General features: G+C 36.4%; 1 protein-coding gene across 1 annotated transcript in view; it reads right to left on the bottom strand.

Annotated features, from left to right (window-relative positions):
- Positions 1-12538, bottom strand: part of wnk1a (WNK lysine deficient protein kinase 1a) — a 28062-nt gene extending 15524 nt beyond the window's left edge. The window contains exons 1-4 of the mRNA XM_067380375.1: positions 11882-12538; positions 8934-10058; positions 1528-1700; positions 1204-1424 (exon numbers count right to left, since the gene is read on the bottom strand). Coding sequence (XP_067236476.1) covers positions 1204-1424; positions 1528-1700; positions 8934-9644 — 1105 coding nt within the window. The 5' untranslated portion in view covers positions 9645-10058; positions 11882-12538. The remainder of the gene's footprint in view (positions 1-1203; positions 1425-1527; positions 1701-8933; positions 10059-11881) is intronic.
- Positions 12539-17339: the final 4801 nt, after the last annotated feature.

Here is a 17339-nt window from a genome sequence, read left to right on the forward strand (position 1 = left end):
AGCCCAAGTTTCTCAGTGTAAGACCTTTAAGGGCAGGAATGCGTTCGAGAAAAACCAAACTGGTGCACAGGACTCACTCAAAGGCCTGGACTGACCACATGACTCTAAACAAGGTAGCCTGAATTCAAGCAATGTATTTGTAGTTGTTAGCCTAAACAGGATGTTTAAAACCAGTACATGGTCAGAGGGCCTTATGCTTTTACTCACAAGACCAAACCAAAGCACTAGCTATGGATAACATAAACCTTTCAAAAACATCCTACCTTTGGGTTAACCTGTGAAAAGAAAAGGTTTAGCATTTCAAATGTTACACACTCCATAGCTTACTGAAAAGTGAGGTTCTGTGCACCAAGTGAACTAGTAACCAAGTTACCCATTGACAAAGGTCTCACACGGACAAACTTCACATATTTATAATGGATTCAGACTAATGTGTCACATAATACTGGTGGACTTACCAGGCTCATTTCTGCGTACTTACTGTCTGTACTGCAGTACATTAAATAATCCTTAAAGTAGAATAAGGGGAGACCTGAAATTAGAGCCTAAGGCTTCCAAAACAAAACAAAAACACAAAGATCTCAAAGCTAAAAGTATGAGGGAGATGAGCAGAGAGTTTAAGGCTTTGAGCTCCAGACATTGACACACTGAAAGAAAACAAGCATTTCCTTGTGGGGGGAAAAAATGAACAGATTCATTAGCATCATCATCATTAAATCATGGTTGACTGAAGAAACAGACCACAAATTTCCGAACCAGAGCAAAAGATCACTCACGGTACCTGCCAGCCCAGGGCTCAGCTCTAGCTCTAGTGCTATCCCATGATCAGATCAGGTTTCCCTGCAGACGAGTCACAAAATATCTACAACTGCTCCACAACTACTCACTTTGTCTGAGGGTACCTGAAATTGTGGCAGTAAAAGACAGAAGAACAGACAAAAACTACATTTGATCTAAAGGAGGGTGTCAAGAGACAACTTCCATAATGCGGGAGCCCTGGTTTGCTGCGGTTTGAGCGGTCAGGGAAACGCTGTGGTCTGCTTTCTCACCACTGTTATTAAAACGCGCTTTGAAAAGAAGCAGAGGAAGAAAAGAAACACGGAATGAAGGATTTGCTTTTCCCTCAACCACAAATCTGGGTCGGCCACTTCAAATGGATTTCGATTTGGAGGCGGTAACGCAGTTGCAAATACTTAGCCGTACCTATGACGCTCTTGGCAAAGGAGGCCCTCTTGAGGGTAGCCAAGCCCAAGTCTCCAATCTTGACTGATCCAGTAGGTCCGGTGATGAAGATGTTGTCACACTTGAGGTCCCGGTGGATGATGGGAGGCGACCTTGTATGAAGGAAGTGCAGCCCCTTCAGAATCTGCCGGCACCAGCTTCGCAGGACTTTGATCTTCATCTCCTTAAACCGTTTTAGATACCTAAAAGGGCACCGAAAACAAGTAAATCATAGCAGGTGGGCTCGATGACGAACATGGTAAAAAAAAAAAAAAAAATCTTACAGGAACAAATAAGAGCACTTACGTCTTGAGAGTCCCAGATGTCATGAGTTCAGTCACCAGGACAATACACTTCCTCCCTTTCAAGGATGACTCCCAAGAGTCGTAGAAGCGTACTATGTTGGGATGCTGAAGACCCTTAAGCATTCCGGCTTCCTCTTTAAAACGCTGCCGCTCTGACTTGGACAACTTGCGATCCTGAAAAAGAATTGTATGTTTTACAACATTAACCTTGTCAGCAGAAAGGCAACAAAGCGATACTGCAACAAAATTTCACAAAGCAAAATAGGTCCATTGTCCATGGTCACTGTCTTAAAAAAAAAATAATAATAATAATAATAATAATTAAAAAAAAAAAAATCACGTTTCAAATGTTCAAACTAAGCAGCATTCTGCAGTTCAATGTGGCCAATTTGCGTAAACAAATTTGATGTGAAATCTGCGTAGGGAAATATTTAGCTCTTTTTCGCATGATTGCACAGATTCATACTGAAATGACTGGATTTTGCTTGCAAAATTTTGCCCAGAAACAGTCAGTTTGGCCACACCTTAAATCAGGGGTGCTAAATCATGTTCCTGGAGATTTACCTACCTGCAGAGTTCAGACCCAACACACCTGACTGCAATTGTCAAGTGCTCCTTGAAGATCTTAATTAGCTGTTCAGTTAAATTTTTTTTTTTTTTTTTTACTTGTGAGAAGTGAAACTGATAAACAATAATGGCAGAAAAAGTCCTTTTGCAAAAAAAAAAAAAAAAGGATTTATTTAGAGTATTTTACTTATTAAACTTCTAAAGAAATGAATGATACATATGTGCTGTCAAAGCAGTTAAGAAGTTTGATTTTTTTCTTTATTTAATTTAAAAAGTAGACATAAAAAGCTACATAAAACTGCAGTGCTTTAACCAGATTTATATTCACCAGCCTCCCCAACTGCTTTAAACATGTTTAATACCTCTTTGACTAAAAAAAAAAGTTGTCTTGAATTGTGGTTTCACCAAGGAGGAAATACTGCTGCTGCAAAAACCTCATTTGCAGTCAAAGTAGATGGTGCAGAACTAATAATATCATCTACAATGAAACTGCAAAGTACTTGCCTCAAACTGCTGTGTGTTCAACTACAGTTAAAACAATGGACTCAATTCAAATGGCAATTCTTAGTTGACCTACATTTGGTGTGGTCAGCTGCCATCTCTGGAATGAGAAACATTTAGCCATGAGTTTGCCTTTGCCAAGCCCAGCGGGGATGGCCATTCACCCTAAACTAGGGTTAAAACTTCCATACCTGCTCACATATACGCAATTAACACAATTAGAGGTCTTTAGCACAACGCCTTAATGGGGTGAAGCCTGGTAAAAAGCCAATTCAGTGCTGACTGATGTGGGTTAGAGGAAGGGGGACTCTGCTTTGCACCCCACCCTATGACAGACCTACATTCTCTCTCTTCCTCTTTGGCTATTCCAAATATGTGGTGCACTCTGTGGCCTGTAGGACAAGGCCAGCAAAGCGTGGGAGAGTTTCCCCAGAGGAGGGGCGGCCTGCACACTGAACTCCAGCGTGAGGATAAAAATCCTGGCATGAATCCGGCTCACGTGTAAAGGCACATACCACTTCAGGCGGAAGATAAGGAATTAGGATTAGTGAGATGATCTGAAACACAAATTACTAGTGCTGTCAATCGATTAAAAAAATTAACTAATTATTCATACATTTTTCTGTAATTAAGCACAATTAATGGCACATTAGTTTTTAATATATATTTTTTATATTGTAATACTTTTACATTGAATCTCCAAAATAATGTAGAAACAACATAAAGACATTATTTTTTAAAATATTCGTTTATTAGCATCTTTTTACTAAGTGTGCCAGAAATAAAAGATCCATTTCACCCTGGCAATCATCTCTTCACTCTGCTGCCATCTGGAAGACGTTATCGATCTCTTAGGACATGCACCTCCAGATTTTTGAATAGTTTCTACCCACGTGCCATCAAGGAACTGAATTCTAGTTACAACCGGAGGGCTACTTTTATTAAGTTACGGGTTTGTGCAATAATGTTTTAATTAATATATATTTTTATTGATTATTTTTATTCAACTTTGTACTTCTTGCTTATATTTTGTTTGTATACATGTTGATGTGCCACCAAGGAGAAGCACAAAATTTCGTTGCATAACTTTGCAATGACAAATATTCTATTCTATTCTATTCTATTCTAAGCACTATGTATGAAGGCCTGTATTACCAATACCAGTACTGATACGGATGTCTCTATTAGATTAATTTTTTCCCCAATTTTAGCCATTAATAATAGCCATTCAACATTACAGTAAAATTAATAGACAATTTTAAAATTTGATAAGCTTTAAATGTATACACATCTTCTCATAAATCCATTGTCATAAATGTCACATTTAGCTGTGCCTTTAATATATCAATGCTTAATGCTAATGTTTTTTGTACTGACCCAGTCGGGCTGGTTCAGACTTTTACCTGCTCTACTAAAATGCATTATACGCAAGTTGTTGTTTTCGTTGGACATTCATACGCTTATCTATCAGCCTGTATTGTTAATCAGTGATCACATGGGGGACACGTGCTTTGTGAACATTTTTGTTTTTGTTAGGAAATAAGCCCATTCAGATCCTATCTAAAATTACTATAATGTTACATTAAGGAAGTAAAAGAAAAGTTTACGCGTTACACCGTCACTTTACTAAAATCAGTCTCGTTGATTTGAATCTGGAACCAGGCCTGGTTTTAAAGTGCTGATATTTGAAGATGGTCAGGGTGTCAGTGCCATTAGCTAAGATTAATAAATGCTGTAGAAGTATTGCTCATTGTTAGTTCATGTTCATTTTACCATTTACCACTATTAAGTTTGGTTGGTATTATCGAATGCACTGTATTACCTAACAAATGAAAAGTGATACAATACATATTCATGCATCAGTTATTTGGTAATGCTTTACAATAAGGTTCAAGTAATATTTTTTATTTATTATAAAACTATTTAATACAAATAATTATTTAACTTTAAGATAATAAAATATTCATAAATGTACCAAGTACAAATCATATCAACTGGGAAGAGAAATCTTTAAAAAGTTTAAGGTTACTGCAGAAGGCTAAATGGATTTACAGAGGTCCATTAAAGGGATCAAATGCAGGGTGAAAGGCAAATGCAGGACAACTGGGGTGAAACTCAAGCAGTTGCTTGAAAGTCAGTAATATGCTCATGCAGTGATGTCTTCGTTAACTCGCTAAATAGTTTAACCAGAGTATTGGTATATTGAATTAGACACTTACAGGGAACTTCTGTAAAAAAAGAGAAGCATCTGACATCCATTTTCATTTTCTTTTTGTGGTGACCTACATATTGTTCAAATGTGTTTAGCATGTGAGAAAGAAAAGGAGAGAAATGTAGGAGGGGGATATCCCTGAGTTTAGCATAAGGCGCTAAAGACAGATGGCCTTCTGGGGGAGATCTACAGGCCCTTCCCTTTTCTGCAACAGTGTGAACTTGCAGCTTGGAACACATACCGTTGTGTCGCACAAGACAGGCGGATAGATACAAATAGAGACAGAGACATGAAATGCGAGAAAGTGATGCAAAGAGAGGCTGAAAGCTAGAGAGAGAGGCTTTTGTTTCAAATCAGTATATGAGCTGGCTACGCCTGAGGGGCATGAAGAGGAGAACAGCAGCTCACGTGGTCCTGCCTCGTCATCGCTCTGCAAAAGAAGAGGCAGCAGGGGGTGGAGAACAGCAGCAAAGTCAAGCCTTGGCAGTCCAGCTCACCATACTTTACACAGATTACAACTGCTTCGGTGGTTGAACTTGACCCACTTTTAAATTCACACCTCTATGTGGCGCATCAAAACAAAAAGCTGCTCCTTCATGATAATAATAAAATGAAGGATACATCTAAATGCAAAAAGACTTTTTTAGAAGTGGGTCACACAACTTATGAGCCAATTATTTTCCGACAGAGGTGCTTTTGCTATGTAGTCTGCCAGCGTCAGCATGCTCTGTGCTAGCACACCTCACCGCAATTACTCATGCTTTTATCACATCATAAACCAATAAAAGTGGAATGATTGCAAAGACCTATTCCTTGTGTAATTATTCCATAGCATACGGTGCAAAAGCTCATGTTTCTCATGATTCATAAAATATTAAATTTACAGATCAATAAGTTGAGATTTTATTTTAAAAAGCTGTAGACTGCAATTTATAGAAGAATGTTTCTGTCTCAAAGTAAAAAATAAAAAAGGTATTGAGAAAATAATGAAGTTACATTTAAAATGAGAAATAGTCACACCATGATGAAATTTACACTACTATTTAACATTTACAAAATAAATAATGGTCTTATTCAGTAAGGATGCGCTAAACTGATCTAAAGTTACAGTAAATACATTTATAATTTTACAAATACTTCCTATTTCAAATAAATGCTGTTCTTTTGAACTTTCTGTTCATCAAAGAATCCTGAAAAAAAAAAAAAAAAACTATCATGTTTCCATAAAACTATTAAGAAGCAAATCTGCTTTCAACATTAATAATAATGTTTCTTGAGCAGCAAATCATCATATTAGAATGATTTCTGAAGGATCATGTGACACTGAAGACTGGAGTAAAGCTGCTGAAAATGCAGCTTTTCCATCACATGAATAAATTGTATTTTGAAATAAATTAAAATAGGAAACAGGTATTTTAAATTGTAATAATCTCACAGATTATTATTGCTGGGCATTGACACAAATTTCATGATCAATTCTATTTCAATTCACAAGCTTGCGATTTGAATCAATTTTGATTTCATACTGATTAATTGGGGCCTATCAGGTACAGTACATGGCAAATTTCTTCGAGGAAAACATCTCTCAACTAATGCTATAACTATACAGGGAACCTCAGTTGGTTTTTATAATTATGTTATAATACATTTTTGATATAAACATTTAAATGGCAGCTGTCATAAAAACAAGACAGATTTGTTCAAACATCAAATATTGAAGAACAGGTTAAGTAAAAAAAAATACAATGAATCTGCAATATAGTGCATATATTTAGCTCTCTAGACTACATTTTTCTAGCCGACTAATGAGTTTTCTGAGGTAAAGTAACATTTTCTTTTGAATGTGTAAATTCAAAAGACTGCAAGATGCATATTGCAATTCCAGGAAACAAAAGCCACACTGTAAGATATAAAGTTACAATTCAATTTTTTTTCTTTCCGATGAGAATCAGGCTTCCACATTAACTAGACCGTCTCAAAGTACACTTTAAATAAACACTATGATTTACGGCATATGTCACACCACTTGCAATACACACCTGGTGGTCTAAAATAACCCAATTAGGAAATGAGAATTTTCTATTCAAGGATGATACTACAATGCCGGGGCTACGGCCAAAGATGACAACAGCTTTAAAAATATTGGCCAAATGCCAGCTGGGTTAAGTGTCAGGGGTGTGTATTGAGACGCTTCAGAGGTGAGACGCACCAAAGGTGTGACAAAAGGACTAGTAAAAGTGCCTTCCTTTTTGTAAAGAGATTAGAATGCAAAATTAAACATGAACAATACAAACTGATGACATGCCTTGGAAAGGTGTAGGTGGAACATTTTAGTTAAAATCAAACTAGTCATAAGATTGTCATTACAAGGTGCTGTACCGGAAATACCTCAAGCCAGCTTTGTAGGTTTAAGAGAATGAGATAATATTTAATCTAGGCCTAAAAATGAGCAGATCAGATTTACCATCATCAGCAGACAGATCAAGAGTGCTATCAAAGTCAAGTGTTGCACTTTGTTATCCTAGCTGAAAAGCTGTGACTTCCTGTATTTTACTCACCAAGATACAAATGAAATGTTGCTTTCAGGTTTTTCAGGTAGATCTAACAGTATTACCGATCAGTAGATTAGGTACAGAAATCGAATAAAGTAATCAAATGTAAAAAAGCACTGCATAGTCTTCACTGTATAAATTAAATATAGATGCATCCTTATTAAAGTTAGAAAATGTATTCAGTCAAGAGCAGTGATTTTTTTTGTGTGTCTTTTGCTGTTTGATTAAAAAAAAAAAAACAACAGGAATATTAGGCTGCTGTCACTTTAAGACAATGCATGGATCTATGCTGATACTGCTACACATGCGTTGTCTTTCTCAACTCTTTACTTCACTTAAGACATAACCGACTATGTAACCGACTATACTCGCCAAGACAGGCGTTTTGACAATTTTGAGTGAAATTGTCCATTTAAGCTTTAATTAGTCCATTCATTGGCTAATTAAAGACATTTAGTCACCTAGTGTGAAACTTGGATGCAAATGTGAGTGATTAACTTTTTTGGAGAAAAATTTTGTCCATCTTGTCACAAAATGACAAAAGCAGTGTTCATTGATTATAAAAACCACATAATATCATTGTTAACACTTAATACAACTTCAAAATTAATTATATCTCCATTAGTTTTTTTTTTTACACACTTTTAAAAATCTTATTCCTCAATGACCCGTATATCTATTGTTAAAATAGTTTACTTTTATACTTCATGGGATTGTAGTCCTTTCCCTCACTAAAGCCACTGATTACAGTCTTATACTTTTGTCTTCGTCCTATTTTCAAATACCTTTTTTTTTTGGTTCAAATCAAAGTTTGTAATGTTGCGATTCACCCCGTAGTTGGTTGGATTGGTTCGTGGGTTAAGACTTTCTTAAAATCCCCATGGGAAAAATGAATGGAAAAAGCGGCCAGCTGAAAAAAGTGGGTGGGGACTAATGCACTCTATCCGCTTGTTAAGTCGTGATGTAAGGAACGCCGTTTCCGGGTCCAAGCCTCGACTCGTTTCACTTGAGAATGCCATCGACGGCCGTTTATGAGCGCTATTTATTCACATTAAACATCAATCATTTAAAAAAGTTAAACATTTGAAATACTTACACTCTACACAACAGTCTCTGTGCTCACAGCATCACAGACATTAATATTTTAATGATTTATAAAAGACGAATCATTGTCTGGCCATCTGGAATTTTGATATGGAGATAAAGGTTGTAATTATATATTTTTTGTAGTATTACACCACATCGTGTGTGCATATTAGCACCATTTGTTGTTTTCTTGTGGTATGAGATAGAGCGTTAGGACCCGGAAGCGCTGCCACGTGACGTCAGACTTAACAACCGGATAGGACAATTCACACTGCACTGACAGACGCAGACCCAGTCACCAGATAACAGCAAGTCACTTCTCAGACATTCTAATTCGATTCAGCATGTTCAATCGGAAAAAACAAGCTCCGACAGGGCTAACACACTGATCCAGCAAAACCTGATGAAGTGTCTGTTGCCATCTGTCGGTGCGGTGTGAATTGGCCTTATTAAAGGAAACAACTAGTTTTACAAACACAAGAAACATACCTGTAACTCGCACCATGCCACCTCCACCGTGGTTTCAGTATCCAGACCCTTGTAGACAGTCTTGAAAGAGCCACGGCCTATCTCAATGTCAAACTTCAAGAAACGGCCATCCGGCGACGTCCCAACTGCATTTGTCTCAACTTCCTCAATGTCCTCCTGCTCCTTCTTAGCGTCCCGTAACTCTGCCTCAGCTCGTGCCTTCTCTTTACTTTCTTCATCGTCCTCTTTCTCATCCTCTCGTTTTGTGTCAACACCATCTCCAGACTTCAGCTCCGCAGCCAAACACGGTGCTTCTGCGGAAAGAAGCGGTCCGGCATTTGCAATCAACACTGGCTTGGACTCTACAGAGGTCTCAACACCATCAGCCACTTTCTGTTCTGGTGCAACCAACACTTTAGCTTGTGTGACCACAGATGCGGCTTTGGTTTCCAGCGCAGGAGGTTCACAAACAAGAGCATGGGTGTCCGTTGAGATGGTTAGGATTGCGTTCTTGCTGGGCAGCTCCAACGCTGTGGCATTGGAGTCGTTGATGACGCTGCGACGGAAAAAACGATGCTCTGCCTTCAGCAGTTCCCGCTCCATTGTGTGGTGGCGACGCCGGACCTCGACACCTAGACGCTCACCCACCAGCGTGTCTGAGCTGGTGCCGTTGACATTCTTCGAAGGAGGAGAAAGGAACTTGACCATCTTGTCGCTAAGATTTTCTGACATTTCTCCAACCAGTGGAGTGAAAAGTCGGGTTAAACGTTATATGCTATCCATGCATGGAAAAAAAAAAGGAGTATAACGAGAAGAGGTCGCTTCAAACCAAGTGGAAATTCACCAAACCTCCCTCCTCTCAAAACAGCACTTCAGATAAAGTCAATGCTCTTGCAAACTAAAGTGTTAGAGAGGAGCACAGGAAGTGCTTGGTGATAAAAGTAACGCAGGATCCATGCACAGATCAAAATACGTTGATGATAAAAAGGAGACCTCACATCCATCTCATCCATCCTGTGAAAAACTGTGGGGTGTATTCAATCCACATAGGGGGTCTCCTGAGGGGGGCAGGGTAATAGCCCACTGATAAATGTGATGATGACAGGGTTGTGCCAGGCCACAAAGTTAACCCTTGCGTCCGATTCACTGAAAGACACAAAATATAGTTTAACCAAGGTGGTTAGCCAGAGTTAACAAATTTACACTCAACTTAAAAGTCTGCTTGTACACAAGGCAATGGCTTTTCCACAACCAGGCAAATATAAACCAGTTCAAATGAGGTTAAAAGGATTAGTTCACTTTCAAATAAAATTTTCCTGATAATTTACTCACCCCATGTCATCCAAGATTTTCATGTCTTTCCTTCTTCAGTTGAAAAGAAATTAAGGTTTTTGATGAAAACATTCCAGGATTATTCTCCTTATAGTGGACTTCAATGGACTCCAAACGGTTGAAGGTCAAAATTACAGTTTCAGTGCAGCTTCAAAGAGTTTCAAACGATACCAGACGAGGAATAAGGGTCTTATCTAGAGAAACGATTGGTCATTTTCAAAGAAAAAAAAAAAAAAAAGTAAATATGCTTTATATAAACAAATGATCACTTTCCGTATTCTTCAAAAAGCTTACGCTGAATGTCCTATGCCTTCCCTATTTTACTTATGGAAAAAATGTAACTGCCGCTGCATTCATTCCTTAAGTAGAATAAGGAAGGCGTAGGACATACAGCGTAAGCTTTTTGAAGAACACAGAAATGCGTTTGTATATTTGTTTATATAAAGCATATACATTTACATTTTTTTCGAAAATGACCAATTGTTTCGCTAGGTAAGACCCTTATTCCTCGTCTGGTATCGTTTAAAGCCCTTTGAAGCTGCACTGAAACTGTAATTTTGACCTTCAACCGTTTGGAGGCCATTGAAGTCCACTATAAGGAGAAAAATCCTGGAATGTTTATCAAAAACCTTAATTTCTTTTCGACTGAAGAAAGAAAGACATGAACATCTTGGATGACATGGGGGTGAGTAAATTATCAGGAAAATTTAATTTGAAAGTGAACTAATCCTTTAATAAGAGTTTACTCACTTTCTAAAAAGCAAGGATGTTACGTTTAGACCTGTTAACATAAAAATAGACCAGTCATACTGAAACTTTGTGATAAAGACAGAGTAGGAGGAAGTAACTCTTTGATTTTTCACATTTAACCCTTAAGGTAAATTCTCGTTACATTTCCTAACTAGCTAATTTATTTCCTATTTAAGTGTAAACAACAAAGCTACTCTGCATTTTTGTATAATTAAATCAATTGAAGTAAATCCTTCAAGACAAACAGTATCTGTCTTCAGTACAGTGAACATATGTTGCGGGATTAGAAACGTTAAATTAGATTCACCCTCACCATGTGTGAACACCAAACAGTTTCAAATGAAATAAAATCATTATGATGAAATAAAATCGTTTATTTTTCTTTCGATGAACATGAAAAGGCTTTACTGAAGAATGTACTAGCGGTGACTTAAGATGTCAAGCCTCAAATTCACATTTTTAATCATTATGTCAGTTTCTTTTAGTTATCATAAGACTCCAGAAGAATGGGAATATAGGCCAACAATGCTGTGGGCTAGTTTTATAATACTTTTATGGTGACTTGCGTCATTTTTAAGGTTGAAAGAACCCGTCTCCATTCACAGTCACGGAGAAGAAAAAAACCCGAACAGCAAATTTTCGTAATTTTTCTTTAGTACTTCACAGAAGAAATAAAGTCATACGGTATTAAACCGACGACTAAATGAATGAGCAAACCATTTTAATTCTTAGATTAACTATCCCTTTAAATGAGTCTTGTATCTGGAGTTGACCAAAAACGAGCTAGAACCAAAGGTTAACCGCTAGTAAATAAATAAATACTAGTCACGACCCCGTTTAGTTTTACTAAAGGCCGTTTTGTCACCATATTTAAGACAAAAACTTACCATAATGTTAAGCGTCGTCGTCATCTTCAGTTATCGGTGAATACCAACGGCCAACTCCAGGTTTAACCGGTAATTCCCCAAACGCGCGTGCTCAGTATTTGAAATAACGTTTAACCGGCGGAAATCATGTGAGAAACTAAAAGTCTATCGCTTTACGGATTTTTAGACAGTAAAAATGCGACAAAATGCCTAAACGTCGGTTACTGTGCCTCCGCTCTAAGCCGTCTCGAGCGATACTGCGAAGTTCTTATGTCAAACACTACAACAGCGCGTGCCGCTTCCGCTAATGGTTGCTCGCGAGACTGCAGAGCAGGTTCTCTTTGTTATTCCCTTTCAACTGACCTCGATTCATCTTCCTTGTACACTCATCTATTGCATGACGTCGTGCGTGCAAACGATGCAGTTCAAGTTGACGTTACAATATTTACATCTACAGGACGCAAAACTAGAATAGAAAAACCCTGGAGACTATATCCATTTATGCCGACACGAAACTTGGCTTTGGGTGCAGAACGCTCGCGAGCGCTTTGTGGCTCTATTGTTGATCCCGCACAGATGTAGACGATTTGCACGCGCTGGATTCAAGGCTGCGCAATCTGCATGCCATCGATGCTCTACATTTTCTGCATCGCACAAATACATGCTACATGAACAAACCGGTTCGCGATCAACAACAATAACCCGGACTGTGTCCACTCCCCCTGCTTGTCTTTATTCGAATAATCTCTTACAGTTAGAAACAGCGCCGCCTGCTGAAGCATCAAGCGCATGTATTAAACCGCGTTTTAAAGGAACAGTACACTCGAAAATGACAATTCTTTCAAAATTGACTAAACATGCATGACTTTGTTCAGTCAGTGGAACACAAAATGAGAAGTTTGGTTTAATGCAAGCCTCAGTCACAATTCATTGAATCCTTTTTCATAGTGAATGGGGACTCTTATTATTCTCAGTGTCTTAAAGGGATAGTTCACACACAAATTAAACAATCTGCCATTATTTACTTACCCTCAAGCTGTTCCAAACCTGTATGAATTTCTTTCTTCTGCTGAACACTATTGATTTTTTGAAGAATATGGGTATAACCAAACAGTTGATGGACCCCATTGACTTTCATAGAATGGAAAACAAATACAATGGAAGTCAATGGTGCCCATCAACTGTTTGGTTTCTAACATTCTACAAAATATCTTCTTTTGTGTTCAGCACAACAAAGAAATATATACAGGTTTGGAACAACTTGATATTATTATATTTGATACATTCCTAAAGCCTCAAAATTATCAATTTGATCACTGAAATACCTTTTTTACACATACCGTCTGCCATCTGATTGACATTTTTAGAAAAAAATGTTCAAAAATAAGTGTCAAATATGAAACAGGCTTTTGAAGAATGTTTATTTTATCTCTCAAACATCATTGTATTGCATTTAAATATCACCTTAATAACATATTATTGGTGTACAGTGAAATATTTTTTAATGCATTTTAATTTAAAGCTACAATATGTACATTTTTCACCACTAGAAGTCGATTATTCAAAACAAAGGTGTAGCTTGATAATGTCTTGATTATGTTGTCTTTATGTTTACAGCCGGTGGAAAAGAATCTGGATTGGACTCAGGCATGAGATTATTAATGTTACTGTAGTATGAAGCAGAGCAGGTCCGAGTGCTGTGCGAGCAGAAACGAGGCTAATGAGAGACGAGTGCGACACACGTCTCGAGAGATGCAGAACTTTTATTATGCCACAGTCGCTGCTTTAACTGCATTAAAGTGTCTTTGGTGTTTCCATGGTTTCTACAAAATAAAAACGGAAATCGAGGGTAACACAGGTGATAAGCGATGCACAGACACTGGATTTCTCTGGATTTAAACATTCTTGGAAGCATTTGGTATAATGTAAGTACACAAGTCAACCATATATATATATATATATATATATATATATATATATATATATATATAATATAACTTCTGCTCACCAAGCCTGCATTTATTTGATTAAAAATACAAACAAAAACAGTAATATTGTGAAATATTATTCCAATTTAAAACAGCTTTTTTTCTATGTCAATATACAGTAAAGTGTAATTTATTCCTGTGATCAAAGCTGATTTTTCAGCATCATTACTCCAGTCTTCAGTGTCACATGATCCTTCAGAAATCATTCTAATATGATGATTTGATGCTCAAGAAACATTTCTGATTATTATCAATGTTGAAAACGGTTATTTAAATTTTTATTTCATGATGCTATGAAGAATAGAAAGTTTAAAAGAACAGCATTTGTCTGAAATCTAAATCTTTTGTAACATTAAACACTACCGTTCAAAAGTTTGGGGTCAGTAAGAATTTAAATTTTATTTTGGGGGGATAGAAATAAAATTAATAAATACTTTTATTCATCAAGGATGAGTTAAACTGATCAAAAGTTACAGTAAAGACAATTATAATGTTAGAAAATATTCTATTTTGAAATAAATGCTGTTCTTTTGAACTTTCTATTCATCGAAGAATTTTGAAAAATTTTTGTACACAACTGTTTTCAACATTGATAATAATAATGAATGTTTCTTGAGCATCAAATCATCATATTAGAATGATTTCTGAAGGATCATGTGACACTGAAGACTGGAGTAATGATGCTGAAAATCAGCTTTGATCACAGGAATAAATTACACTTTACCGTATATTGACATAGAAAACAGCTGTTTTAAATTGGAATAATATTTCACAATATTACTGTTTTTATTTGTATTTTTAATCAAATAAATGCAGGCTTGGTGAGCAGAAGATACTTCTTTTAAAACATTAAAAAAATCGTACTGACCCCAAACTTTTGAACGGCAGTATATATATTATATATATATAAAACATAATTATAAATGTATAACATTGTTCTAGTGTTTTTTGGATATTTTAATGCAAAAAAAAATTACATATTGTGCCTTTTTAAGTATGATGCAAAACATAAAATAGCCTACATTATGCAAACTTTTTTCCTTTTTTTTACATTTACTTTTAATATTTTGTATCGTGCGTATGATTTATAAATTGTGGGAACAAAATAGTAAATTGAGCACACATTTTAGTAAATCAAGGGAATGAGATATTAAATCGTGCTCACGTTTTAGTAAATCACGGATTTACGAATTAGTAAATCGTGCGCACGATTTAGCCTACTATTTTTTTCTTGCATGTCATGTCCGGGGCTCCGTAATTTTGTCTAAAGGTTCAATAAAGTGTTCCCAAAATTAGATTCACAATAATACACTTAGCACCATATTTCACAGAAAAAAGAAAACCAGGTTTGGTACAATATGAGTGTGAGTAAAGGCTGAAAGATTTGTCCATTTTGTAGGAACACTGTCCCTTTAAGAGGAATCAAACCCCACCAACTGGTGATTATCTCTGTTCTCTGTCTATAAACTGACTGGGAGGTGATAAAGTGTAGCTTAGAAATTTACATGGTTTGAGGCAGGATGACTATTCAGAGATGCAAATAAAGATAATATTATACAAGTAAAGGCCATATTATGGCATATACACACAAAAAACAGAATAGAACAGTAGATTCAAATGACAAAATAAAGAATGACAAAATAAATAAATTATATATATATATATATATATATAAAATTTGATATATAAATGAAAATGTACACTACATAAAGTGAATATCGACAATTGAACGTCAATATTTTATTTTATTTTATTTATTTATTTATGATAAAATGACCTTCGTAGCATGGCGTTGGCATTTCAGAGGCGAGTGTTGTGAGCGCGCAGCGTAGGCGTTACGTCACTGAAGTCCTCCAGCTCTGGGAAGATGCTGGTGTGTGTCTGCAAATAATAAAATCATAAAGCAATACAAAGAAAAATAGGCCGCTTCCTCTCTATCACACATCACTTGGACAGACGGTCGTTACATATCGGATGAAATAGACCAGCCATACAAGGTAAAGTGATTTTTGGAAGAAAAAAAAAAAACCTATTGTGGTTTATAATACAAATAGTGAATGCTTGTATATGGTTACGGTTATTCAATATCTACATATATTGATATTTAAATAGCGCCTCTCATTTACTGTCGCATTTGCTGGACAGCTATTACTAACAAAAGAGGAGGCAAATGTGTTAAGCCATGCAATGGTGGAGAAGAAGGACACTGAGGGAGGATGCTCGGGATTGTGGCTGAGCGATTGCAGGGCTGAATTTTACGGAATATTAGGTTTTGTATATCCGTAATATAAACTGTATACGAATTGTAGTCTGTAATTTTGCGCATTTGCAAGTCTCATTGACGTGGTGTGTGGGAAATGCCGACGCTTCTGGTTGGTTTGTCAACGCTGTGAGCAGCTTTCACCTAAATAGAACAACATTATTGAATCGACAGCGATGGACATTGAATATGTGTTTAGAGTATAAGCCATTAGCCGACTATCCCATAATAATGTTGGTAAAACTGTTGTCATTAAATGTTTGATAACCTTGGAGTGTGAGCCTACATTAAAACCCCACCTTTCCTTCGATTCACTCATTCGGTGTGTAAATGGGAGATGCACTATTACATAGCTTGTGAATTATTTTTGTAGGCTTTATGAGAGGAATTGTCTATAGCACGATCCAGATTACTATTAAGATATATAATAATAACGATATGAACAATAGTAATGTTAACGTGTAAGTGTTGTGGGGGAAAAAAGCTTAACATCACTGACTAAACATAGCTTTTTAAAATATCTGTTGTTTGTTGAAACCACTGTAAAAATCTATCTTTATTTGCTGCCTGGAATTGATTGTTTTGTACATTTTGACAATTAAAAAAATTTCTGAATATTTGAAGTCTCAATATGAACAATTGTAGCTATAATTATATCTAAGTATACATACTAAAGCAAAGCATAGCTGTTAATAATGCACAAGATATCATAACACAATAAACACTAACACTGTATTTGATTATACAGCTCTCTGTGGTTTACCATACTGGTAAATTTCGACTAGTTTTAGTGATTTATAATCAAAAACCACTGCAAAACTAGCCTCTGAAACAGAGAATAGAGATATAAGCCAGCTACATGTCACATTGGATTTTGTATAGGCATTAAACCCATCCCAATATAAGCCTAAGAATAAAATTTATGGAAATACATCAACTCTAGATACAATTACGATTCAATATATTGGTGGAAAACCTTCACATTTATGCCCCAATTTGATCAATGTTTTGTGGTAGAGATATATGATATAATGAAATAATATAATGAGGGTTTTGCATTTTTATTTTATTTTACAGACCACCATAGTTGCTCCATTTGAAAGAAAGGTACTGAAGACTGGCCTTTGCTTGACAGATGACATTTCTTATACTTGAGATGACCTGGCCTGGCTATTAGCACATTTCCTCACATACATTTGTTTTGGTGGGTAAATTTACCAAATTTACCAAA

Source organism: Chanodichthys erythropterus, chromosome 24 (genome assembly GCF_024489055.1).
Source record: "Chanodichthys erythropterus isolate Z2021 chromosome 24, ASM2448905v1, whole genome shotgun sequence".
Taxonomy (NCBI): Eukaryota; Metazoa; Chordata; class Actinopteri; order Cypriniformes; family Xenocyprididae; genus Chanodichthys; species Chanodichthys erythropterus.